Source organism: Pristiophorus japonicus, chromosome 21 (genome assembly GCF_044704955.1).
Source record: "Pristiophorus japonicus isolate sPriJap1 chromosome 21, sPriJap1.hap1, whole genome shotgun sequence".
In the NCBI taxonomy this organism is placed as follows: Eukaryota; Metazoa; Chordata; class Chondrichthyes; family Pristiophoridae; genus Pristiophorus; species Pristiophorus japonicus.
This window is the reverse complement of record NC_091997.1, coordinates 62,032,602-62,059,720: the sequence shown is the minus strand read 5'-3', so window position 1 is coordinate 62,059,720 and position 27,119 is coordinate 62,032,602. Positions and strand designations below refer to the sequence as shown.

The following is a 27,119-nucleotide window of genomic DNA, read 5'->3' as shown; positions in this document are numbered from 1 at the left end:
AGGGAGAGGGTCAGTGTCCTGAGGGAGGGAGAGGGCCAGTGTCCTGAGGGATGGAGGGAGAGGGTCAGTGTCCTGAGGGAGGGAGAGGGTCAGTGTCCTGAGGGAGGGAGAGGGCCAGTGTCCTGAGGGAGGGAGGGAGAGGGTCCGTGTCCTGAGGGAGGGAGAAGGTCAGTGTCCTGAGGGAGGGAGAGGGTCAGTGTCCTGAGGGAGGGAGAGGGCCAGTGTCCTGAGGGAGGGAGAAGGTCAGTGTCCTGAGGGAGGGAGAGGGCCAGTGACCTGATGGATGGAGGCAGAGGGTCAGTGTCCTGAGGGATGGAGGGAGAGGGTCAGTGTCCTGAGGGATGGAGGGAGAGGGTCAGTGTCCTGAGGGAGGGAGGGAGAGGGCCAGTGTCCTGAGGGATGGAGGGAGATGGTCAGTGTCCTGAGGGATGGAGAGGGCCAGTGTCCTGAGGGATGGAGGGAGATGGTCAGTGTCCTGAGGGAGGGAGGGAGAGGGCCAGTGTCCTGAGGGAGAGGGCCAGTGTCCTGAGGGAGGGAGGGAGAGGGCCAGTGTCCTGAGGGAGGGAGGGAGAGGGTCCGTGTCCTGAGGGATGGAGGGAGAGTGTCAGTGTCCTGAGGGAGGGAGGGAGAGGGTCCGTGTCCTGAGGGATGGAGGGAGAGGGCCAGTGTCCTGAGGGATGGAGGGAGAGGGTCAGTGTCCTGAGGGATGGAGGGAGAGGGTCAGTGTCCTGAGGGAGGGAGAGGGCCAGTGTCCTGAGGGATGGAGGGAGAGGGCCAGTGTCCTGAGGGATGGAGGGAGGGGGTCAGTGTCCTGAGGGATAGAGGGAGAGTGTCAGTGTCCTGAGGGAGGGAGAGGGTCAGTGTCCTGAGGGAGGGAGAGGGCCAGTGTCCTGAGGGATAGAGGGGGTCAGTGTCCTGAGAGATGGAGGGAGAGGGTCCGTGTCCTGAGGGAGGGAGGGAGAGAGAGAGGGGCAGTCTCCTGAGGGAGTGTCAGTGAAGGGGTGTAAGGGCTGCAGGAGGTTACAGAGATAGAGAGGGATGAGGCCATGGAGGAATATAAACAACTTTAAGTTTAAATTTGAGGCACGCTGGATGTAGGGCACATATCTGGAGGATGCAGAGTCTTCATTTCCTACCTGGCAAGCAATATATTTTGAACTATAGAAATTTTAATACAAACTAACTCATTTCAATCTTGACTGTGCCTCCTTACCCAGCTCGGCACCTGTTACATGCTCTGCCAGGAGGTGCATTTATTGACGGTAGAATCTTGAATATCTATTTAGCCTAATATGTATCTTTCGCTTTTATTAGAAATTGAAGGGTCTCTGATTTGCTTTTATATCAAATTGCTTTTCTCTAATGATGTCACCAAAGAACAGAAATATTTCAAACCGAGAGTGTTGCCGAACATTACGTATATACAAAGAAATTATAACATGTAATCAGGCTGCTCGGCCCAACCAGATCGTGTTGGTGTTTATCCTTCACAAGAGCAGTATCTCAATTCCATGTATCTACCCTGTTCCTAAATCCCTTAATCCCCTTTCCTTCAACTGCCTATTCCTAAATGTTGATATCCTCTATGCTGAAATCACAAACTCCAATAGTGAATTCCACAACCACATGAGTCACTGCCCTCTGTGTAAAAAATGTTTCTTCTGCTCTGCCCGAAAACTCACATTTAATCTTGTGTGTATATATATCCCCTTATTCTAGACCCCACAAATACTGGAAACAGTCAATTTCTATCTACACTTCATAATTTTAAGCATTTCTACAGAAATTGTTCTTTAATTTCTCCTGTTCTGATAAAAACAGACCCAAATTTCCAAGTCTTGTTTTGTATTTCCTCAAATGAGTCAGCGTTCGAGTGAATCTGCACTGTCTGTTGCTTCAACATCCTATTGTGTGAATTCCAAAACTGCACACAGTATTCCAGCTGTGGTCTTTCTAAAGTTTTATATTAATTAACCATTACATCTCAACTTTTATATTTTATACTTTTGCCATAAAACTTTCCATTCTATTAACTTTCCTTATGGCCTTATCCATTTGAGGCTCTTCATTTAACATCTAATGAACCTGCACTCCCAAATCCTATACATCATCCATCCTAACCCTTGCCACATTCAAAGTATAATAATGGCATTTTTTTTAACTGACATTTAACTCCATCTGCCACTTTTTTGTCCATTCCACCATCTTTATCAATATCCCCTTTCCCAAAGCTCTCCACCATTGAGGGGTTCCTCACCTTGTCTGTTGTAGACTCATCGATCGAGACTGATTGCTGTGATTAGTCAACAACTCCATTATCGTATCATACGACGAGCAGGATGGTAGATGGCAAACTAGATGGACCTTGGTCTATTTACATCTAGCAATTCCTATGTTCCTTAGAATTATTTACTATGCCTTCTATTTTCATATTGTCTGCAAATGTGGACAACACTCCCAAAAATTGCTGTACACGCTACTTGCTGAACAGAAGTGGTTCACTCGTGGTAAAACATTCCATGTTCGATTAACCCTCAGTGTGGTAGAATTTCTTATAACTTCCCCTTTGTTCTTCTAGTCTGGGCCCCATTAAAGAAAGAAAGACTTACATTTATATAGCGCCTTTTACGACCACTCAAAGCACTTTTTAGCCAATGAAGTACTTTTGGAGTGTAGTCACTGTTGTAATGTGGGACACACGGCAGCCAATGTGAGCACAGCAAGCTCCCTCAAACAGCTATGTGATAATGACCAGATAATCTGAGTTATGTTGATTGAGGGTTAAATATTATTAGCCAGATCACCAGGGTTAACTCCCCTGCTCTTCTTCAAAATAGTGCAATGGGATCTTTTATGTCCACCTGAGAGCAGACGGGTTTAATGTCTCATCCGAAAGACGGCAACCTCCGACAGTGCAGCACTCCCTCAGCTGGGAGTGTCAGCCTAGATTTCTGTGCTCATGTTCCTGGAGTGGGACTTTGAACCCACAACCTTCTGGCTCAGAGGTGAGTGTGTTGCCCACTGAGCCACAGCTGACACTGTGAAATTATTACTGATTCACCAAGCAGTGGAATCAATCAATTATTTGCCCTCCCAAAACCTCTCTCAATCTTGAAATGTCTATTCAATCCCTTTCAAAGCAAGATGGTGAGGGAGGGCATGTGTTGGAGATCAATGCTAGGAATTGACTGTTGTGGGCATTTCCACAAGTGATGGCTTGGAGATGCCTTCTGAGGCTGGTCTATAGGATTCTGATGAGGCTCATCTACCATCCAGATTGCAGAATGCTGTAGTTTCCACAAGAAGGGACTTTGAATGAATGTACATTGGTTGCACCTACTGCTTAACTACAAGCCCCTTACTTTAGGTGGCATTACTTAGATTTGAGTTAGCACCTTTTTGAATTATGTGAGTCAGCCCTTGCTAGTTTTTCAGGTTGTTTTAAGTATCACATTTCCAACCATGACTGGATTCAGATTTTCACATTTCGATAAGCGGACCGGCTGCTGAGGCTCGTGTTGTGCGCGGAGAGGCACAGCGCGGGCACTGCTCGCACCGGAAGTGGCGGTTGTTAGGGAGCCGGGGGAAGCCGGGGGTGAACACAGGCGGCAGGCGGCCTGATCCCGGGGAAAAGCCGCGGCGCAGGAGCGGGAACGGGGGGGAACCCAATCCAGGGCGGGGCGGGAGCCGAGATGCTGCCCAGCAAGTACCGGGCGCGGCTGCTCGGCAACCCGGTGAGTGCCGCGCGGTAACCATGGAAACTGGGCTCGACGCCCCATGGCTTCAAGCGCCATAATCCCCCGATGCAGTACTGAGGGAGCCCCGCACTGTCGGAGGGGCAGTACTGAGGGAGCCCCGCACTGTCGGAGGGGCAGTGCTGAGGGAGTGCCGTACTGTCGGAGGGGCAGTGCTGAGAGAGCGCCGCACTGTCGGAGGGGCAGTACTGAGGGAGTGCCGCACTGTCGGAGGGGCAGTGCTGAGGGAGTGCCGTACTGTCGGAGGGGCAGTACTGAGGGAGCGCCGCACTGTCGGAGGGGCAGTACTGAGGGAGTGCCGCACTGTCGGAGGGGCGGTACTGAGGGAGTGCCGCACTGTCGGAGGGGCGGTACTGAGGGAGTGCCGCACTGTCGGAGGGGCAGTACTGAGGGAGCGCCGCACTGTCGGAGGGGCAGTACTGAGGGAGTGCTGCACTGTCGGAGGGGCAGTACTGAGGGAGTGCCGCACTGTCGGAGGGGCAGTACTGAGGGAGTGCCGCACTGTCGGAGGGGCAGTACTGAGGGAGTGCCGCACTGTCGGAGGGGCAGTACTGAGGGAGTGCCGCACTGTCGGAGGTTGCCTTATCTGGATGAGATGCTAAACTGAGACCCTATTTATCCTCTCAGAAAGTTGCAAAGGGTCACTGATATTTCAACTGAGTGGGCAGATGGATTTCAGTGTAGGAAAGTGTGAGGTTATTGACTTTGGACCTGAGACTGTTCAGTGGTGATATCAGGAGGCATTTCTTCACAAAGGGTAATGGAAATCTTGGCTCGTCCCCCAAAAAGCTGGGGTTCAATTGGAAATTTCAAAACTGAGATTGATAGATATTTGTTAGATCAGGGTCTAATTCAAAGTAGGTAAATTAAGTTAAGATACAGCGCAGCCATGATCTAATTAAATGGTAGACAGGCTCGAGCTACTGAATGCCCTCTTCCTGTTCTTATGTTCCTCTCGGGTGGTGTAAAAGATCCTTTGGCACTATTGGAAGAAGAGCAGGCGAGTTCTTCCCAGTGATTTGGCCAATATTTATCCTTCAACCAACATCATTAAAGCAAATTATCTGATGATTATGACATTGCTTTTCATGGGATCTTGCAGTGTGCCATATGGCTGCCACATTTCCTAAATTACAACAGTGACTACATGAAGACATAAAATAGGGATAAATATTGGCCAGGACACCAGGGAGAACTCCCCTACTCTTCTTCGAAATAGTGCCATGGGATCTTTTACGTCCACCTGAGAGAGCAGATGTCTCATCCACAAGTGCTGTCATAGTTTTTGGTCATACCAGCTTTTATTATTGCACTCCACTTGAGGTATTTATTGCAGGGACTGTAATGCCACTATTTTGTTTGCAGATAAATACTTGTAGTCTTCAGTTAACCGTGCAAGCTTCAACTGTCGGGGACCGATTATCCCAAAAACAGCAGGTAAATAGATGAGTGACAGATTGCAGCAAATACAGTGAGGGATCTTGGTTAATACACCCATAGAATTAGAAGGTCAATTTGTGTTCAAACAACAAACATAATGAAATGGGTAGAAATTTTGTTAATACACATTTCTTTTGTCTTTTTGACCTGGGTTTAAATCCAGCTTAGATTGGTTGGTGCAAATTTCCTCTCTGATACCTGAAAGATTCCTAACTAATATCAATTTGGACAGTGTTTGGACCAGAAGCAGCATGCTACAGACAAAGCCACAACTAACAGATCAGGTCAAAACTCTGCAATCCTGCCACATCCAGACAGGAATGGTGTGGACAATTAAGCAACTAATGGGTGGAAGAGGAGGCTTCATCAACATTTCTATTCTCAACGAAGGCAGAGGCCGGCACGAGTGCTGAAGCGTTTGCAACCATCTTCAGCCAGAATTGCCAAATAGGATTACATATTATATAGGATTACATAGGATATCCGGCACAGAATCAGGCCATTCGGCCCAACCAGTCCATGCCGGCATTTATGCTCTACTTGAGCCTCCTCCTGTCTTTCCTCAGCTAAATCTATCAGCATAACCCTCTATTCCCTTATCCCGCTTATGCTTGTTTAGCCTCCCCTTAAATGCAACAATACTATACATGTCAGCCACCTCCTGAGGGTCTCACCATCACAGATACCAGTCTTCAACTAATTTGATTCACTCCACGTGATGTCAAGAAAAGGCTGAATGCATTGGATACAGCAAAGGCTACAGGTCCCAACAACATCCCAGCTTGAATACTGAAGACCTGTGCTCCAGTTGCGCCTCACCTCTAGCCAAGCTGTTCAGTACAGCTGCAGCAATTGAACAGTGGGAGGCCTTCAAGGAGAGCTGGTTTGGGTAGAGTGTACACATTCCCGTGAGGGGAAAAGGAAGGGCATCCAAAGCTGGAGCTCCCTGAATGACGAAAGATATAGACAGATAAAGGAGGCTTATGACAAATGTAAGCTTCATAATACATTAGAGAACCAAGCTGAATATAGAAACTAGAGGAAAGCTAAAAAAGGGATTAAGAGAGGCAAAGGGAGAGTATGAGAATAGATCAGCGGCTAACATAAAAAGGAACCCAAAAGTCTTATAAAGTCATAAATAATAAATGGGCAGACAAAGGGCCAAGTGGGGACCAAAAATGAGATCATCCTGTGGAGGCAGAGGGCATAGCTGAGGTACTAAATGAGTACTTTGCTTGTGTCTTCATTAGAGAAGAGGATGCAGCCAAAGTACCAGTATAGGAGGACGCAGCAGTGACGTTAGATAGGATAAAGAGGAGGTACTTAAAAAGTTGGTAGTCCTCAAAGTAGAAAAACCACCCAGAGGGGATGCATCCTAGGTTACCGAGGGAAGCACGTTGGAAATTGTGGAGGCTTTGGCCACAATCTTCCCGTCCTCCTTAGATATGGATGTGGTGTCCGAGAACTGGAGGATTGCAAATGTTTACGCCCCTGTTTAAAAAAGGGGATTGGGATAAACCTGGCAACTACAGGCCAGTCAGGCTAACATCGGTGGTGGGGAAAGTTTTAGAGATAATTTGGGACAAAGTTAATTGGCATTTTTAAAAGTATGGGCAAATAAATGAGTTAGCACAGATTTGAAAAGCAAATCGTGTTTGACTAACTTGATCGAGTCTTTGCTGAAGTAACAGAGAGGTTTGATGAGGGTAGTGCAGTTGATGTTGTGTATGTGGACTTCCAAAAGGCATTTGACAAGGTATCACATACTAGACTTGTTAGTAAAATTAAAGCCCATCGGATTAAAGGGACAGTGGCTGCATGGATACAAAATTGGCTAAGGGACAGAAAACAGAGAGCAGTGGTAAATGGTTGCTTTTCAGACTGTTGGGAGGTATAGAGTGGTGTTTCCTCAGGGGTCAGTATTAGAATCTATTAATGATCTGGACTTGGGTATGCAGGGCATCATTTCAAAGTTTGCAGATGAAACTCAGAAATGTAATAAACAATGAGGAGGATAGTAACAGACTTCAGGAGGACATAGCCTGGTGAAATGGGAACATGTGACACGAAATATAAAGCAGAGAAGTGTGAACTGATACATTTTGGTCGGAAGGATGAGGAAAGGCAGTATGAACTAAATGGTACAATTTTAAAGGGGGTGCAGGAACAGAGATGGGAGTGTACATACACAAATCTTTGAAGGTGACAGGACACATTGAGAAGGCTTTTAAAAAAAAAGCTAATGGCAACCTTGGCTTTATTAATAGAGTACAAAAGCAAGGAAGTTACATGAAACCTTTATAAAACATTGGTTATCCCTAAACTGGAGTATTATGTTCAGGCCTTGGAGAAAATACAGAAGAGATTTCCTAGAATGGTACCAGGGATGAGAGACTTCAGTTATATGGAGAGACTGGTGAAGCTGGTGGTGTTCTCCTCAGATCAGAGAAGGTTAAGAGTAGATTTGATAGAGGTGTTCAAAAGCATGAAGGGTTTTGATAAGAGTAAATGAGGAGAGACTGTTTCCAGTGGCAGAAGGGTCGGTAAGTAGAGGGCACAGATTTAAGGTGATTGGTAAAGAACCAGAGGCATCATGAAGAAATATTGTTTTATACAGTGAGATTTGATCTGGATTACACTATCTAAAATGGTGGTGGAAGCAGACTGAATATTAACCTTCAAAAGAGAATTAAATAAATGAAGGGAAAACATTTACAGGGCTATGGGGAAAGAGCAAGGGAGTGGGACTAATTGGAGAGTTGGCACAGGCACAATGAACCGAATGACGACCTCCTGTGCTATTATTCTATGATTCTCACACTGGCATCTACCTGACAATGTGAGAAATTACCCTGGGATGTCTTGTCCCCAAAACGCAGGACAAAACCAACTTGGTCAATTACATAGAATTTACAGCACAGAAACAGACCATTCATCTGGTGTTTATGGCCCACATGAGCCTCCTCCCATTCTATTTAATCTTCACCATCAACACATCCTTCAATTCCATTCTCCCTCATGTACTTAACTAGCTTTCCCTTAAATGCATCTATGCTATTCGCCTCAATCACTCTTATGTGGTTGAAATTGTTTTGGTTTTATGAGGCAAATCCTCTCAGCCGCAGGACATGGCTGCAAGAGTTCCTCAGGGCAACATCCTAGGCCCAACCATCTTCAGCTGCTTCATTAATGACATTCCTTCCATCATAAAGTCAGAAATGTGAATGTTCACTGCTGATTGGACAGAGTTTAGCTCCATTTGGAATTCCCCAGATAATGAAGCAATAACTGCCCGCATGCAGCAAGACCTGGACGTCACCAAGGTTTGGCTAATGAGTGGCAATTAACCTTTGTGCCACACAGGTGTCCGGCAATGACCATCTCCAACAAGAGAGTGCCAAACCACTGCTGTTATATATGTAAACTTGTATTTACTCTGTACAACCACCAGAGGGCTCATCCCCTGGAGTCCCAAGGGATCCCATAATCCTTTAGGAGCACAGGTATTTAAGGAGGCTTCACAGGTTGGAGAAGCACTCTGGAGATCTGCAATAAAAGACTAAGGTTACACTTTACTTTGAGCTCACAGTGTTCAGTCTGACTCTTTCTCCATACACAACAACTGGCGATGAGATACAGATAGCGAACACAAAGATGCAGAGAACAGTGGGCATCCTGGAGAAATTCTCGGAGGGAAATGATTGGGAAACTTTTGTGGAGCGACTCGACCAATACTTTGTGGCCAACGAGCTAGATGGGGAAGAGAGCGCTGCCAAACGAAGGCCGATCCTCCTCACTGTCTATGGGGCACCAACGTATGGCCTCATGAAGAATCTGCTCACTCCAGCGAAACCCACGGAGAAATCGTGCGATGATTTGTGCACACTGGTCCGAGAGCATTTGAACCTGAAGGAAAGCGTTCTGATGGCAAAGTACCGGTTCTACACCTACAAAAGATCTGAAGGCCAGGAAGTGGAGAGTTATGTCGCCGAGTTAAGACGTCTTGCAGGACACTGCGAATTTGAAGGACATTTGGCGCACATGCTCAAGAAACTTTTTCGTACTTGGTATTGGCCACGAAACCGTATTTCGCAAACTTTTGACTGTAGAGACGCCAATCTTGAGTAAGGCCATAGCGATAGCCCAGGCGTTCATTGCCACCAGTGACAATACGAAGCAAATCTCTCAGCACACAAGTGCTGCTACAAGTACTGTGAACAAAGTGATGTTGTTTTCGAATCGTAACGTACAGGGTAGGTCATACATACCTGCAGCTACACGTCCGCAGATGTCTCAGAGTCCACCATCAAGGGTGATGAATGCAAGGCCATGAACACCTTGTTGGCACTGTGGGGGTGATCATCGTTTCCATTCATGCTGATTCAAAGAGTACGTTTGCAAGGGCTGTGGAACAATGAGACACCTCCAACGAGTGTGCAGGCGAGCTGCAAAGCCTGGTAAACCTGCAAACCACCATGTTGCAGAGGAGGACAGATCCACGGAGGATCACGACGAACCAGAGCCTCAGATAGAGGAGGCAGAGGTACATGGAGTGCACACATTCACCATGAATTGTCCCCCGATAATGCTGAATGTTGAACTAAATGGACTCCCGGTGTCAATGGAGCTGGACATGGGCGCGAGCCAGTCCATCATGGGTAAAAAGACTTTTGAAAGGTTGTGGTGCAACAAGGCCTTAAGGCCAGTGTTAACTCCAGTTCGCACGAAACTAAGAACTTACACGAAAGAATTGATACCTGTAATCGGCAGTGCTACCGTAAAGGTCTCCTACAATGGAGCGATGCACAAGTTACCATGTTGCTCAGCAGGCGCTGGATGGGAAAGATACGCTGGAACTGGGACGACGTCCGAGCGCTATCGCCCGCTGACGACACTTCGTGTGCCCAGGTCTTAAACAAATTTCCTTCGCTGTTCAAACCAGGCATCGGGAAATTCCAAGGAGCAAAAGTGCGTATCCACCTAATTCCGGGGGCACGACCCATCCATCACGAGGCGCGAGCAGTACCATACATGATGAGAGAAAGGGTAGAGATTGAGCTAGACCAGCTGCAATGAGAGGGCATCATTTCCCCGATCGAGTTCAATGAGTGGGCCAGTCCTATCGTCCCAGTCCTCAAGGGAGACGGCACCGTCAGAATCTGTGGTGATTACAAAGCAACTATCAACTGTTTCTCCCTGCAGGACCAATACCCACTACCAAAGGCCGACAACCTCTTGCAACACTGGCGGGAGGAAAGATGTTCACGAAGCTGGATCTGACTTCAGCCTACATGACGCAGGAACTGGAGGAATCATCGAAGGCCCTCACCTGCATCAACACGCACAAAGGTCTTTTTGTTTATAACAGATGCCTGTTTGGAATTCGATCGGTGGCGACGATATTCCAGAGAAACATGGAAAGCTTACTGAAGTTGATCTTGCACACTGTGGTCTTCCAGGACGACATCTTGGTCACAGGTCGGAACAGTTCAGTCGAGCATCTGCAGAACCTGGAGGAGGTTCTTAGTTGACTCAACCGTGTGGGGCTCAGTTTAAAACGCTCGAAGTGCGTTTTCCTGGCGCCTGAAGTAGAGTTTGTGGGAAGGAGGATCGCGGCGGACAGCATCAGGCCCACCAACGTGAAGGTGGAGGCAATCGAGAACGCACCGAGGCCATAGAACATGACAGAGCTGCGGTCGTTTCTGGGACTCTTGAACTACTTTGGTAACTTCTTACTGGGTCTCAGTACACTGTTAGAACCACTGCATGTCTTACTACGAAAAGAGGACGAATGGGTTTGGGGCAAAAGCCAAGAAAATGCCTTTGTAAAAGCGAGAAAATTGTTATACTCAAACAAATTGCTTGTGTTGTATGATCCATGTAAGCGTTTGGCACTAGCATGTGATGCGTCGTCATATGGCGTTGGGTGTGTATTGCAACAAGCTAATGATTTTGGGAAACTGCAACCGGTTGCTTATGCATCCAGGAGTCTGTCTAAGGCTGAGAGAGCCTACAGCATGATTGAGAAAGAAGCGTTAGCTTGTGTTTATGGGGTAAAAAAAATGCATCAATACCTGTTTGGGCTAAAATTCGAATTGGAAACTGACCATAAGCCACTTATATCCCTGTTCTCTGAGAGTAAAGGGATAAATACCAACGCATCGGCCCTCATCCAGAGATGGACGCTCGCGTTGTCCGCATACAACTATGCCATCCGTCACAGGCCAGGCACAGAAAACTGCGCCGATGCTCTCAGTAGGCTGCCATTGCCCACCACGGGGGTGGAAATGGCACAGATCTAGCCATGGTTACAGAAGTATTTGAGAGTGAGCAATCACCCGTCACTGCCCGGCAGATGAAAACCTGGACAAGCAAGGACCCTTTATTATCTCTAGTCAAAAGCTGTGTGCTTCACGGGAGCTGCTTCAGTGTCCCAGTGGAAATGCAGGAAGAGATAAAGCCGTTCCAGCGGCGCAAAGATTAAACGTCTCTAGGCAGACTGCCTGCTGTCGGGCAATCGAGTAGTGGTCCCCAAGAATGTCAGAGACACCTTCATCAATAACCTCCACAGTACCCACCCAGGAATCGTAATGATGAAAGCGATAGTCAGATCCCACGTGTGGTGGCACGGTATCGATGCGGACTTAGAGTCCTGCGTTCACAGATGTAATACATGCTCGCAGTTAAGCAATGTGCCCAGGGAGGCGCCGCTAAGTTTATGGTCTTGGCCCTCCAAACCGTGATCTAGGGTACACGTCGACTATGCAGGCCCGTTCTTGGGTAAAATGTTCCTTGTGGTTGTAGACGCGTACTCCAAGTGGATTGAATGTGAGATAATGTCGGCTAGCACAACTGAAAGCCTGCGGACCATGTTTGCCACACACGGCCTACCCGATGTCCTGGTGAGCGACAACGGGCCATGTTTTACCAGTGCTGAGTTCAAAGCATTCGTGACTTGTAACGGGATCAAACATGTCACATCTGCCCCGTTTAAACCAGCGTCCAATGGTCAGGCAGAGAGAGCAGTGCAAACTATCAAGCAAGGCTTGAAGAGGGTAACTGAAGGCTCACTGCAGACTCACCTATCCCGAGTCCAGCTTAGCTACTGCACGAGACCCCACTCACTCACTAGGATCCCAGCTGCTGAAGTGCTCATGAAAAGAGCACATAAGACAAGGCTCTCGTTAGTTCACCCTGATCTACATGAACAGGTAGAGAGCTGGCGGCTTCAAGAAAGTGCATACCATGATAGCACAAATGTGTTACGCGAGATTGCAATCAATGATCCTGTATTTGTATTAAATTATGGACAAGGTCCCAAGTGGCTTCCGGTACTGTCGTGGCCAAAGAGGGGAGCAGGATGTTTCGGGTCAAACTTTCAAATGGACTCATTCACCGGAAACATTTGGACAAAATCAAACTCAGATTCACGGACTATCCTGAGCAACCCACCTTGGACCTTACCTTTTTTGATCCCCCAACATACACACCAGTGGCAACCGGCACCACGGTTGACCACGAAGCAGAACCCATCATCCACAGCAGGGCTCAACACAACTCTTTTTGAGTAAACAAAACAAACATTCGATCAAGTGCCCCCCGATCTGGGGGACACTACAAACATTTCACAAGGCCCCCTTTTTCTTTGTTGTTTTTTTTTTTGGTGATTTTTTTTTTTGGGCACTAAAATCATAGTTTTTTTTTTCCAAGTGCCCCCTATAAAAGGGGAGGGGGACACTAAAACCGGCATTTAAAATAAATTAGACTTTAAAACAAATAAAATCAAATTAGAATTTGGTTGCCGGGGGTAATAATGCACTCCAGTCCCTCCGGCGCCCACCTCTCGCGGAAGGCGCAGGGCTCAACACACCAGGCAGCCCAGCAAGGCCAGCTACACAGCAGCCCAGCGAGGACCCAACAAGTGATTCAACAACACCAACTTTCACACCGAGACGATCAACCAGGGCCCCAGATCGACTCGCATTGAAAATAGTTACACTATTTGGGGGGCGGGGCGGGCGGAGTGTTATATATGTAAACTTGTATTAATCTGTACAGCCACCAGAGGGCTCATCCTTTGGAGTCCCAAGGGATCCCATAATCCCTTGGGAACACAGGTATTTAAAGAGGCTTCACAGGTTGGAGAGGCACTCTGGAGACCTGCAATAAAAGACTAAGGTCACACGTTACTTTGAGCTCACAGTGTTCAGTCTGACTCTTTCTCCATACACAACAACCGCCTTTTGACATTCAATGGCATTAGCATCGCTGAAATCCCCATTATCAATATCCTGGAAATAACCATTGCCCAGGAACTCAACTAACCTTAACCCTTCTGACTCTCCAAAATTTCTCTACCACCTGCCCCTTCACAAATCAGGAGAGTATTGGAATACTCTGCACTTGCCTGAATGGTTGCTGCTCCAACAACGTTCAAGAAGCTCGACACCATCCAGGACAAAGAAGACTGCTTGATCAGCACCTCATTCGCTGACCTTAGTATGCACCCTCTCCATCACTGGCGCACTGTGGCTGCAATGTGTACTATCTGCAGGTTGCACTGCAGCAAACACCAAGACTTGTTCACCAAACCTACAACCACCGAGAAAGACGAGGCTAGCAGGTGTATGGGAGCACAGGTACCTCCAAGTTCCCTTTAAATCATGTATTGATGTTCCTTCATTGTCACTGAGTCAAAATCCTGGTACTCCCTACCTAATGGGACCAATACACTGGGAGTACCTTCACCACACGGACTGCAGTGGTTCAAGAAGGCGGCCCACCAACTTCTCAAATTTAACTAGGGATGGTCAATACATGATGGCCTTGCCGGTGACACCTGCATCCTGAGAATTTTTAAAAATGCCAGATAATTGATGAACCGAGAGTTGAGTTAGGAATCAAAAGTGTTCCATTTCTCTCTGGAACAAGTATGGTGAAGACTTCAGTTGCAACTACTCTGTGCCTTTAACATTGTGAAATGCTAGTAATTCTTGTTTTAATAGCTTACTGTTTTATGGTTTCCTTCAGTGATGAGAGAAATTTACAATTCAGGGGCTAAAGTTTTCCCCCCACACCACAGAAATGTTAATATGATTTCTTTTTTGCAGGTTGACTGTAGATTAAACAAGGAGCTGCTTCCTTCACATAATAAGGTTTTAAATGTAGATGGTGACAAGAATTTTCTTTGCAAACCAGGTACGGTACCTCAGCCAGCTTTTATTTGTATGAAACCGCTTGTGTGACTGGGATCATGGGTAACTGTGGGCACTTTTCCAGCAATGAAATGGTCATGTAGAGATGCAGGGCACTGCCAGCATGGCACTGGAGAGGGTATAGAACACTGCTGGAACTTCAGGGCAGGGCAATCTGCACTTGAGACAGATGGAGCAGCATTCAGTTAGCACGCTTCATCAGACCCGAGCATTGCATTCCATCTGAAATGCAAATGTGTTTCTCGTTCAGACACTCGCCTGCTGTCAGTTGCCAGTATTTACCCGTTATTTATTTTTTGCTTCTGTGGTTTTTATATTTATCTTGACAAGTGTGGAAGTAATGTGTCTATTGCTCATCCTCATGATTTGGCTTTTAGTCATGTGTATCCCTTCACTTGAGAACAGATATTGTTTGGTTTATAATAAGATTCAGGCCAGACACTCGGCTCCACATACGGTGTAATGTTGATCTTTCATATTTTTTGGAGATGACATCATATGCTAATTACTGGAACAGTGTTTTCCTTGGAAATTTGATGTTTTGAAAGTTTTCCAACATTTGTACTGCGTTTGCTCACATTTGCATGCCTGCATTGATATGATTGCTGTTTTTAGGACTCTAAAGGGATTAGATAATGTAGATTATGACAAGCTATTGCACCCTGTCCACAGCAGTGGAACCAGAGCACATGGTCTGCGCTGGAACGGGGGTGAAACTAAAACTAATCTGTGGAAACAATATTTCAGTGAGCGAGTGGTCAATCTATGGAGCAGACTCTCTAGGGAAATGGTGGAAGCAGTTAGTATTGATGAATTCAAATGCAAATTAGATAGATTTCTTTCAGAAAATAACATTTAGGGATCCAGTATCTGAGTAACTTGAGACATGACGTGTGGTAAGTGTAGCGTGCTCAACAACAACAACAACTTGTATTTATATAGCGACTTTAACCCAGTAAAAAGTCCCAAGACGCTTGTATTATAAGACAAAAGAATTTGACACCGAGCCACATAAGGAGAAAGTAGGGCAGATGACCAAAGCTTGGTCAAAGAGATCGGTTTTTAGGAGGAAATGGAGCCAGAGGTTTAGGGCGGGAGTTCCAGAGCTTGGGGCCAGCCAGGAGTGCTCAGGAGGAACCGGTGATTTTTGGACGTATGTTTCCCCAAGCTCTCCACCACTGGGGTTTTCTACGTGTTATTTATGACATAGATTAATTGATAGGATTGCTGTGTATGTGAAGATCTGTCAACTCATTTTAAAGACATCATTGGGTTTTAACCAAACTTCCAGATGATTTCCTGTCATTACACAGTTGCATTTTCGGTGTTCATGAATGCTAATTACCCTCACCTTTGGTTTAGATCAGATAAGCTATGATCTTTTTGAATGGCATGAGGGGCCTGATGGCCTACTCCTATTTCTTATGTTCTTATGTAGAACAGAGGTTCCCCACTTGGGCACACTAAAGTTATCAGGAGGGTACCAGCTGTTGTTTACGAACAGGTAATGTCTCCGATGCGTATTATCTTCATCGGTGGCCGGAAAGCACTCCCCTCCACTCCCTCGGGCTGTTTCCCCACTCTACTCTCAAAACTCAGGCATCCATTACAATTGAGTTTACAGGCATTTTCAATACACCTCAGTTTAAATGTCTTTCATTCAGTGAGTTACCAAATAAAGTTGTTTGCTTCTGGTCTATAGCTCTGTGGAGCATACATTTCTTTTTGGAAAGACTAATGAGCCCTGGGTTCATAAGAACGTAAGAAGTAGGAGCAGGAGTAGGCCATACGGCTCCTCGAACCTGCTCCGCCATTTAATAAGATCATGGTTGATCTGATCATGGACTCAACTCCACTTCACTGCCTGTTCCCCATAACCCTTGACTTCCTTCATAGTTCAAAAATCTGAGTATCTCAGCCTTGAATATATTCAATGACCCAGCTTCCACAGCTCTCTGGGGTAGTGAATTCCAAAGATTCATGACCCTCTGAGAAGAAATTCCTCCTCATCTCAGTTTTAAATGGGCGGCCCCTTATTCTTCACTAACATAGAGAAATAAATAGCTAGTTGGTGCCCCCTCCACTCTGCTTTAAAACCTTGTGCCCTTTATGTCTTTTGTCCTGAGTTCTGCAGCTCTGTGGAGTGTCTTGTTTTTTTTCTGTCCCTTTACCAAAGTCCTCATGAGCCTTTGAAACTGGGTTTCTGACAAAGGAACTCTGGTAAAGCAGGAGCAGGTTGGAGGGATCTCACAGCCAGTGTGCTCTAATGGTACAATTGGACCTCATCTTAAAACCCAAAAGTGTAAGGGAGCAGAACTAAAACAGCTCGTGACAAAACGGTTGAGGTATTCTGGGTTATCAGCAATACATATGCTAATATTCACGGCAAAATACTGTTTATTAGAAAAATAGGACATGACTCTCCTTAGGGGAACACAGCAAGAAAAACATTTGGGAATCTCTGATTTAGAATAAACATGTACAGTTGTATTTTCTATTGTTTCAGCTGAAAGTCAGTTTATTCTTCTTAGTATTTAACTGATAATTATTTAAATGTAAATTGTTAGAGCTCCACATTAAGCAGCATGTCAAGTACACAAGTTATCGCAAGGCAGACTGTACACGTAAAGATGCTGCATTCAGTTTTTTTGTTGTTCACAGACACACTGTGCCATGATGATCCGATTCACTACTACTCGGAATCAATGACACGGGTAACAACTGGGGACATGTCGTTGCATGTTCCTCTTCCAATAAAATGCAGGTCTCGACAGGGCTCTCATAGCGCTGTCCCTTCCCCATCTCACAGTCAAGGAACCTTGCCGTACTTACCAGGTACTTGCAGTTTATAAATCATTCTGTTTCAGTTTGTGAAAAGGCTAATGGAATGTTGGCCTTTATCTCAAGAGGGCTGGAATACAAAGGGGTGGAAGTGATGTTACAGCTGTACAGGGCTCAGGTCAGACCCAATCTGGAGCATCCAGTTCTAGGCACCGCACCTCAGGAAGGGTATATTGGCCTTCGAGTGGCTGCAGCGCACATTTACCAGAATGATTCCTAAAAGGGTTAAATTATTTGGACAGGTTGCATAGACTAGGCTTGTATTCCCCTGAATATAGAAGATTAAGGGGTGAACTAATTGAGATATTTAAGATGATTATAGGATTTGATAGGGTAGATAGAGAAATTATTCCCTCAGGTGGGAGAATTAGGGGGAATAACATTACAATTAGAGCTAGGCCGGTCAGGTATGATGTCAGGAAGCACTACTTCACAACAAGAAGTAGTGGAACTCTCTTTCTCCCCCAAAAAACTGTTCAGGCCGGGGGTCAATTGAAAATGTCAAAACTGAGATTTGTTAGGCAAGGGTATTATGGGTTAAGGAACCAAGGCGGGTAGATGGAGTTAGGATACAGATAAGCCATGATCTAATTGAATGGTGGAACAGGCAAAAGGGGCTGAATGGCCTACTCCTGTTCCTATGTATTTTGTATGAACTGAAAAATCATCTTCACTCAAAGAAATACTAACATTACTTTTTTTTCCATTTTCACATCGCATCTCCTGCCGAAAGAATGACTCTCTCCTGTGATAATCGTTTATTTATGGAGAATGAGTTTTATTTTGTATGTTGCATACAGTATATGGTAATGTGGCTTCTGATGCTCCAGTGCTTTGATAATCTGTTGCAAGTATACAGTAGATTTCTCTTTAATCAGGGCCATTATTATCTCCCAGGTGACCATGTCATTTTTTCTGAGATTCCTTCGACACCTGGAGTACCTGTTGTATATCGCACACCTGAGGAACGGGCTGAGCATTCTGATAGGCTAAATTTAGACAGGTGAGTAGTATTTCGGAAGGTGTAAAGTGTTGTGGTGTAATTACACTCTGCTGCCAATGGTGGTGCTGTAGCGCCTCAGTTTTGTGTCTCACAGGTCCTCCATCTGCACTGGAGAGAAACTGCTCCAACCAAGTCCTCTCGCTTCCAAACTTTTGTTAATTCATTCATTAAAATAACACATAAAATAAAAGTCTTATTAGAAATCTTATGTCTACATATCCTGGCTCAATTATCAACTACAACACCTTGCATTTATATAGCGCTATTAATGGAGTACAATGTCCCGAGGCGCTTCATAGAAACATAGAAAATAGATGCAGGAGCCGGCCATTCGAGCTTTCGAGCCTGCACCACCATTCAGTATGATCATAGCTGATCATTCACCTCAGTACCCCATTCCTGCTTTCTCTCCATACCCCTTGATCCCTTTAGCTGTCTTGAATATATCCAATGAACTGGCATCAACAACAATCGATAGGGAATTCCACAGGTTAACAACTCTGAGTGAAGAAGTTTCTCCTCATCTCAGTCCTAAATGGCCTACCCTTATCCTAAGACCATGTCCCCTGGTTCTGGACTTCCCCAACATCGGGAACATTCTACCCGCATCTAACCTGTCCAGTCCCGTCAGAATCTTATATGTTTCTATGAGATCCCCTCTCATCCTTCTAAACTCCAGTGAATGCAGGCCCAGTCGATCACAGGAGGAGTGCAATCAGACACAATTTGACACCCAGTCAAAGAAGGAGATATTAGGACAGGTGACGGGTCACAGAGTAAGGTTTTAAGGAGTATCTTCGAGGAGAGAGTGGCAGAGAGTTTTAGGGAGAAAATATCAGAGCTTAGGGTGTGGACGGCTGAAGAGTCTGGAGGTAGCAAAAGCATGGATTAAGGTAGGGGCAGAGACTGGCGATATTGGAGGTGGAAGTATGTGGTCTTTCTATTGGAGAACATATGGGGTCAGAAGCTCAGCTCAGTCAAATAGGATGCAAATAGTCTGGTTCAGCCTGAGACAGTGGCCAGTGAGGGAAATGGAATTAGTAGCTAATGAACTGAGTTTGTGGCGAGGGACAAAGACAATGGCTTTGGTGTTCCCAATGTTTAATTGGAGGAAATTGTGACTCATCCAGAACTGGATGGCTGACAAGCAGTCTGAGAAAACGAGCCGGTGGAGTGAGGTGGTGGTGAGGTAGAGCTTGGTGTCGTCAGCGTTGTGTTTTTGGATGATGCTGCTGAGGTAGCTGAGGAATAAGAAGGGGCCAAGGATTTATACTTGACTCCAGAGGTAACATTGAGAAGCCGTTGCAGACGATTTGTTACTACGACTGGGTGGGTAAGAGTGGAACCAGGCGAGGCAATCCCACTCAACTAGACAATAGAGAAGGATGGTGTGGTTAACTGTGTCAGAGGCTGCACAGAGGTCGAGAAGCAAGAGGAGGGATAATGTACTGGTCACACAGGATGTTATTTGTAACTTTGATTAGGGTTGTTTGAATGCTGTGGCAGGGGACTAAACCTGATGGAGTTCAAACATGGAGTTGTGGGAAAGATGGGCACATATTTGGGAGGTGACAGCATGTTGAAGGACTTTGGAGAGGAAAGGGAGTTTGGAGATGGGGCACTAATTTGGAATGATCAAGGGTGTTTTTTTTGAGGAGGGGGTGAATGACGGCAGGATTTAAAGGGAAGAGGACAGTACCTGAAGAGACAGAGCTATTATCCCTGCCCTCTAATCTCGTTTCACCTGAAGATTTGGTTTTGACTCCCTGTGTGCAATGACATGGGAAAGCTGTTAGTTTTTATTTTGAAATATTGACCAAGTTGCAAAATGTTGCAGTTTGTATACTGAGTTTTCCATTGGGAAAAGTTGGGGACAGTTGCAGTCATTGCTCTCTGTGGGTGCTGCTGACATGTACACATTCTTATTTAGCTGTATCACTGAATGACTCGTTCACAGGGACTGATATAAATGCTGCTCTTTGCTCAGTGGGTCAGAGGTTAGTGTGTGTGTTTGCTTTTCCAGTAATGTAACTGATTACATAAATTTGAAAGAGAGGAATGAGGGAGTTAAGTATTTTGTTTTTAAAATTTACACTCCTTTCATGTTAATTTTGCTTAAAAAAAATCAATTCAACCAATAATTTGAATTAAGTAACGAAGATAAAACAGTATAGGAGGCCTTATGTGCTTGGAAAAATGTGGATTAACAGAAAATTCAATGAAGCAAGTGAGGAGTAGAACATGTTACCCCGTGCTATATCTTGCTGTTGGGTCCTAACTGAGATTGACGGATGTTTGTGATGTAAGGGTATCAAGGGATATGGAGTTAAGGCGGGTAAATGGAGTTCAGGAACAGATCTAATTGAATGGTGGAACAGACTCGAGAGCCGGAATGACTTCCTCCTGTTCCTCCTGTTCTTGTGTTCTTATGTTTATTCATTTGTATTCATTTGTTAAAGTTGTGTCTGGAGCTGGGGCAGATTATCGCACGGGTCTAAGGGGGCCCCCGAGCTCCGACAGAGTTGTTGAGTGTGGTGTGGTGCTCGAGAGTGCAGGGGGACTTCTGTGGAGCCTCAGAGGGTTGCACCCTTGGCTTGGGCTGGTTCAGAGCGGAAAGGCAGGGCCAGACAGCAGGTTTAATACTGACTGAAGAAATGTCAGGTAAAGTTCTGCCGCTCGTTGATTACTCTCTGCCAGGACCAGGCTCTGAACGCTGCAGGAGGTGCTGCCTCCTCATCAAATGACATCCTTTGTGACTGTGACAAAGGCAAACTATCGCTCCTCGTCCTTCTTGACTTGTCTACAGCCTGTGACACGGTTGACCACTCTATCCTTCTCCAACGCCTCTCCACCAATCGTCCAACTGTGTGGGACTGCACTCGCCTGGTTCCATTCTTATCTGTTTAATCGTAGCCAGAGAATCACCTGCAACAGCTTCTCTTCCCCCCCCGCCCTGCATCGTTACCTCTGGTGTCCCCCAAGGATCTATCCTTGACCCCTCCTATTTCTCATCTACATGTTGCCCCTTGGTGACATCATCCAAAAACACAGCGTCAGTTTCCACATGTACGCTGATGACCCCCAGCACTACCTCACCACCACTTCTCTCGACCCCTCCACGGTCTCTACATTGTCAGACTTTGTCCGACATCCAGTTGTGGAGCAGAAACTTTCTCCAATTGAATATTGGGAAGACCGATGCCATTGTTTTCTGTCGCGCTACAAACTCGGTTCCATAGTCACTGACTCCATCCCTCTCCCCAACTTCTTTCTGAGGCTGAACCAGACTGTTCACAACCTTGGTGTCATATTTGACACTGAAATGAACTTTCGACCACATATCTGCAGCATAACAAAGACCTATTTCCACCTCTGTAACATCACCCGTCTCCGCCCTTGCCTCAGCTCATCCGCTGCTGAAGCCTTCATCCATGCCTTTGTTACCTCTAGACTTGACTATTCCAACACACTCCTGGTGGCCTTTCACATTCTACCCTACATAAACTTGAGGTGATCCAAAACTCAGCTGCCCATGTGCTAACTCGCACCAAGTCCTGATCACCCATCACTCCTGTGCTCGCTGACCTACACTGGCTCCTGGTTAAGCAACGCCTCGATTTCAAATTCTCATCCTTGTTTTCAAATCCCTCCGTGGCCTCGCCCCTCCCTATCTCTGTAACTTCCTCTAGTCCCACAAACCCCCCCCACCCCCCCCCCCCACGAGATCTCTGCGCTCCTCTAATTCTTCCCTCTTGAGCATCCCTGATTATAATCACTCAACCAATGGTGGCCGTGCCTTCTGTTGTCTCGGCCCTGAGCTCTGGAATTCCTTGTCAAACCTCTCCGCCTCTCTTTCCTCCTTTAAGATGCTCCTTAAAACCTATCTCTTTGACCAAGCTTTTTGGTCACCTGCCCTAATTTCTCCTTATGTGGCTCAGTGTCAAATGCTCTGTCTCATAACACTCCTGTGAAGCACCTTGGGACGTTTTACTACATTAAAGGTGCTATATAAACACAAGTTGCTATTGTTGCCTGACCTCGCTCCAGGCTATGTTCCAGTTCAGTAACGCCTCTCAGAACCAAGATTTCAATTGGGACTGGAATGAAACCACCAAATGCATTTTACGTAGAGTCTTAGACAACAAAAAGTGGAGACTTCCATCCTATCAATGTGCACTGGTTTCGAATGCAGGTTTAGAAAGACCAGTGTCTGACCCCTTGCACTCCCAGTACCAGAGGTGAAAGGCCAATGTCTGACCCCTTGCTCTCCCAGTGCCAGAGGTGAAAGGTCAGTGTCTAACCCCTTGTTCTATTTTTTTTTTAAACCATGGAAAGCATTCAAAAGTATTTGTATTTTAAATTACCATTATGGTCTCCCAGCATGTCCAACAGCAAGTACTTTGAACTCCCTGATGTTTGCAATAACCACTTATTTGGGAAAGGGAACTGCAGCTTTTAATTATTATTAACTAATCAGCTCTCTGTTGAAATAGGAAATACTGTTCTAGAGCACATTTCACACATGGTGAACATTTTAGATTCACTACTTACCATCAGCAATTTTGTATTTTGAATTATTATCCAGGCGAAACCTAACGGTCTGTCCGATACTAGAGGGCGAGCAGCAACTTCGCTTGTTGAATTTCCAGCACAACCTCATCACTCAGATCCAGCACCTTTCCAACCTGCGTCGACTTATCTTTTTGGACCTTTACAACAACCGGATTGAGGAAATCTCTGGTCTTTCTTCTCTGAAGTCACTTCGTGTCCTTATGTTGGGCAAGAACAGGTATAAAATATTGATTAGTGTATACAGGGAATAGATTACTTTGTCACTTAATGCAAAACTCGCAGCCAGGTAAATATCTGGTATGGGGCAGGATTGTAAGATTTCTAAATCTCTGGCATTGAAGTTTGACAGTGAGACAATTCTTCTAAAATAATTGAAACAGTTTATTAAAAAAACACACACACGCACAACCACCTTAGTTACAACAGATACAATGAGGTTATAATAAAGAGTGTTATACGTTACTTCCCTTTGGCTGGCTGGTTCAGGAGGGGGAGAAGAGCCTTTTGTTGAGTTCTTTATATCTCTCAAAGCCATTGTCTCTCCGAAAGCCTCAGGATTGGACCTTGGTTCCAGGGCAGTTCCTTATTGGCTCTCCTCACACATGTGGCTGTCTGGTCTGGCTCAGCCATCTCTTGATTAATTTAATGGCTTTCCAATACACACAACCCACATGGCAGCTCTGGGCTTCCATTTTGTTTCTTACAAAACTCAGCCTTTTTGTATAATCTACATTTTTACTATTTATACAATATACACAGAATCAATTGTAATCATTAAGAAACACTTTTATTCTTACAGGATGAAGCGTTCTAAGGATAAGTACAGGTTGAGATGATTGAAAGCTGTTTGGAATATGATGGTTTCTGAGCTTTGGAACCATGAGCATGTTATGTCAAGGAACATGACTAGAAAGAAAGAACTTGCAATTATATAGTGCCTTATCTCTCTCTGGATGTTGTAAAACACAATAATGCAAAACGTAGGATGTGGGTTTAGATAGGCACTCTGAGCATGGTTTACCAGTCAGTCAGAAACATTACATAATCTCTCCTCAACAGATGAAATAGTTGGGAAGTGTCTGGGATCGAGTGGTTTGTACATAATCTGTGAAAGGAAATAGCTGAGTGGGTTGAATGGCTTTCTTATGTAATCTTGTAGTACACCTAGAGCAACTTCTGTGACGATAGAGAGTTTGGATAAACTCCCTCTCAAAGTCGATGAGAGTCTGAGGAGGAATGGGAGAAAGGAAATGGATGAGTGGAAGCCTTTGCTCAGAATTTACTCATGGGTTACAAGAACCTTTTGTTGCCCTCATGAGCCAACCCTTTTTTATTGCAATAATCCATCTGCATTACCATTCAGTAGTTTCTCTCAGTTTTTGACAACTATTGTATGCCTGTAAGATGATAATGCAGTGTATTTGTTGTGCATTTCATCACAAGTTGAATTATGAATTTGGCCTGACTGGAGGATTGTGATTTGTAAAATGTGTACCAGATAAATAAACTGGAGTCTCAGTAATGCCCTTCTCTGTCATTGAGTGCATTAGTTTGCAGCTCAGGTAAGTGGTGTGTCCTGATCACCTGACTCACAGCAGCTCTGCAACCCTTAGTTCCCTTTCCCAACAAAGATCTATTAATCACAGGTTTGAAATTTTTAATTGACTACCAGCCTCAACAGCTTTTTAGGGGAGAGTCCAGATGTTCACAACCCTTTGTGTGAAGAAGTGCTTTTTGCCATCCTTCCAGCCTAGCTATGCCCCTGGTTCTTGACTCTCCCACCAGAGGAAATAATTTCTCTCCATCTACCCTCTACTCTATCAAATCCTTTAATCATCTTAAAAACATCAATGAGATCACTCCTTAATCTCTAAACTTGCAGGAATGTGAGTCTATTCTATGCAACGTGTCCTCATAATCCATTTGTCTGGTATTGTTGTGAATCTGTGCTGCGCCCCCTCTAAGACCAGTATATCCTTCCTGAGGTACTATCCTCACCCCATCCTCACCCCATTCTCAAAAAACCCACCTTTGACCCCACTGTCTTTGTAAACTACGACCCCATCTCCAACCTCCCTTTCCTCTCCAAAGTCCTTGCATGTATTGTCGGCTCCAAAATCCGTGCCCATCTTTCCTGCAACTCCATGTTTCAACCATTCCAATCAGGTTTCTGCCTTTGTCACAGTGATACGGCCCTAATCAAGGTCACATGACATTCTCTGCCCATGGTGCATTATCCCTCCTCATCCTTCTCGACCCGTCTGTAGTCTTTGGCATAGTTGGCCACACCATCCTCCTCCAACGCCTCTCCTTCATTGTCCAACTCAGCGAGATCACCCTCTCTTGGTTCTACTCCCGCCTATCCAATTGTAGCCAGAGCATCTCCACCAGTGGCTTCCTTTCCCTTTGCCAAGGATCTATCCTTGTTTTCTCCTTTTCCTCATCCACATACTAAGGGATATGGGAAAAGCAGGTATATGACATTAGGCCACAGATCAGCCATGATCTCATTGAATGGCTTGAGGTGCTAATTGGCCTACTCCTGGTCCAATGCTGGCCCCTGGCAACATCATCTCCTGCCTTGGAGTCAGCTTCCAATTGTATGCAAAAGGTACCAGCTCTACCTCTCCACCACCACTTTTCACTCCTCCCCGCTGCCTCTATCTTATCAAACTGCTTGTCCGACATATGGTCTTAGATGAGCCATTTCCTCCAGTTGAACGTTGTAAAGACTGTAGCCATCGCCCCTGCCACAAACTACATAACCTTGCCACTGATGCTGTCCCTCTCCCCAGCCACTGTCTTCAGTTGAATCACCTTGATGTCCTATTGATACCAAGCTCTGCTTCTGAGCCCATATCCTCTCCACCACAAAGACAGCCTACTTTCACTTCTATAACATCGCCCATCTCTGCCCCGGCCTCAGTCCTTCTGCTGCTGAAACCTTCATCCGTGTCTTTGTCACTGCCAGACTTGACTATTTCAATACTGCCCTGGCTTCTCCACCCTCTAAACCAGCTCATCCAAATTATTGCTGCCCATATCCTGTCCCACTCGCCCATCACACATTTTCACTGACCTACATCAGCTCCTGATCCGCAGCATCTCAAATTTAACATTTTCATTATAGTGTTTAAATCCCTCAATGATCTCACCCTCTCTATCTCCAGCCCTACACCTACTCTGTTTCTCCGTCTCTGGCCTCTGGTGCACCCTCCCCCCCCTCCCCCGCCTCATTATTCAGCCATCGAGGCCTCGCCCTCTGAAATTCTCTCCTTAAACCTCTCTGTTGCACTGCCCTCTCTTAAATTCCACCTCTGACCAAGCTTCTGGTTGCTCCTCACACCCACCACCGTTTGCTTTGTGTCCATTTGCTTCGATTAGGCCTCTGACACTACTCTCCAAGCAGACTTGGTCACAGATTTGCTTTCCAAAATGGATTTCTTTTTTCTTTCTTCTTAACTCCAGAAGATTGAATTGCAGTTGCCTGAACTATGCAGGCACACCTGCCCTTCCCTCCTGGAGCGGGGCAGGCACCACATCCTACAAGTGATCATTATAGTGAGTCCAATGTTATATTTGTGGAAAAGGTGCTCATTAAATGGAATAAATTTGGTAAAACTGAATTTCTTTATCCCTTCCTCTCCAATTTTGAAGCACTTTCTCCTCCTGTTTTGCTTGCACCATGCTGTCATTACCACTGTCATTCTTCAGATGGCCACCAGGAGGCATGTGAGAGCAGTGAAGGGTTCTGCTGTTGAAATGCCAGGCACAGTGGAATATAACTTATATAAACAAGAATAATTCCAGCTTTCATTTTCATCAAATTATGATTGCATGATAAACTGTTCAGTTCTAAATTGTCTGATCTACACTGACAGTTAATGTTCCAGTACTCTCCACAAGGGGTCACTAAGCTATCACAAAATGGAACTTTTCAACAGAATGTTCTGCTGTGAATAATTTAACAAATCCCAATTGTCAAATCCAATCGTAGCTGCAACAGTCAGAGATTCATTGATCTGAGGTTTGAGTTGAGTTAAAATCTTATTTTTTGATCCATTTACAGAATGATAATCTTACGAATACTTCAGCACAGTTTAACATAATTCATTACCAGACTTCAAATTAGGTGATGCTAACTTTTAAAAAGGTTTTATTAAATGAGAGGATTACTTAAAACCTTTAGTGCCTCTGGGTGACCTCCGATGGTAAAGTGCAGCATAAGAATTAGGAGCAGGAGTAGGCCATGGAATTAGACCGGGGAATTAGTAATGGGGAACATATAGATGG

At 45.5% G+C, this 27,119-nt stretch overlaps 1 protein-coding gene across 3 annotated transcripts in view; it reads left to right on the top strand.

Annotated features, from left to right (window-relative positions):
- Positions 1-3,637: 3,637 nt before the first annotated feature.
- LOC139234018 (leucine-rich repeat-containing protein 49) overlaps positions 3,638-27,119 on the top strand; it is a 292,104-nt gene continuing 268,622 nt past the window's right edge. For all 3 annotated transcript variants that reach the window (XM_070864857.1, XM_070864856.1, XM_070864854.1), the window contains exons 1-6: positions 3,638-3,734; positions 5,121-5,192; positions 14,306-14,393; positions 17,072-17,245; positions 18,149-18,254; positions 22,840-23,043. In XM_070864857.1, the coding sequence (XP_070720958.1) occupies positions 3,693-3,734; positions 5,121-5,192; positions 14,306-14,393; positions 17,072-17,245; positions 18,149-18,254; positions 22,840-23,043 (686 nt within the window). In that variant the 5' untranslated portion in view covers positions 3,638-3,692. The remainder of the gene's footprint in view (positions 3,735-5,120; positions 5,193-14,305; positions 14,394-17,071; positions 17,246-18,148; positions 18,255-22,839; positions 23,044-27,119) is intronic.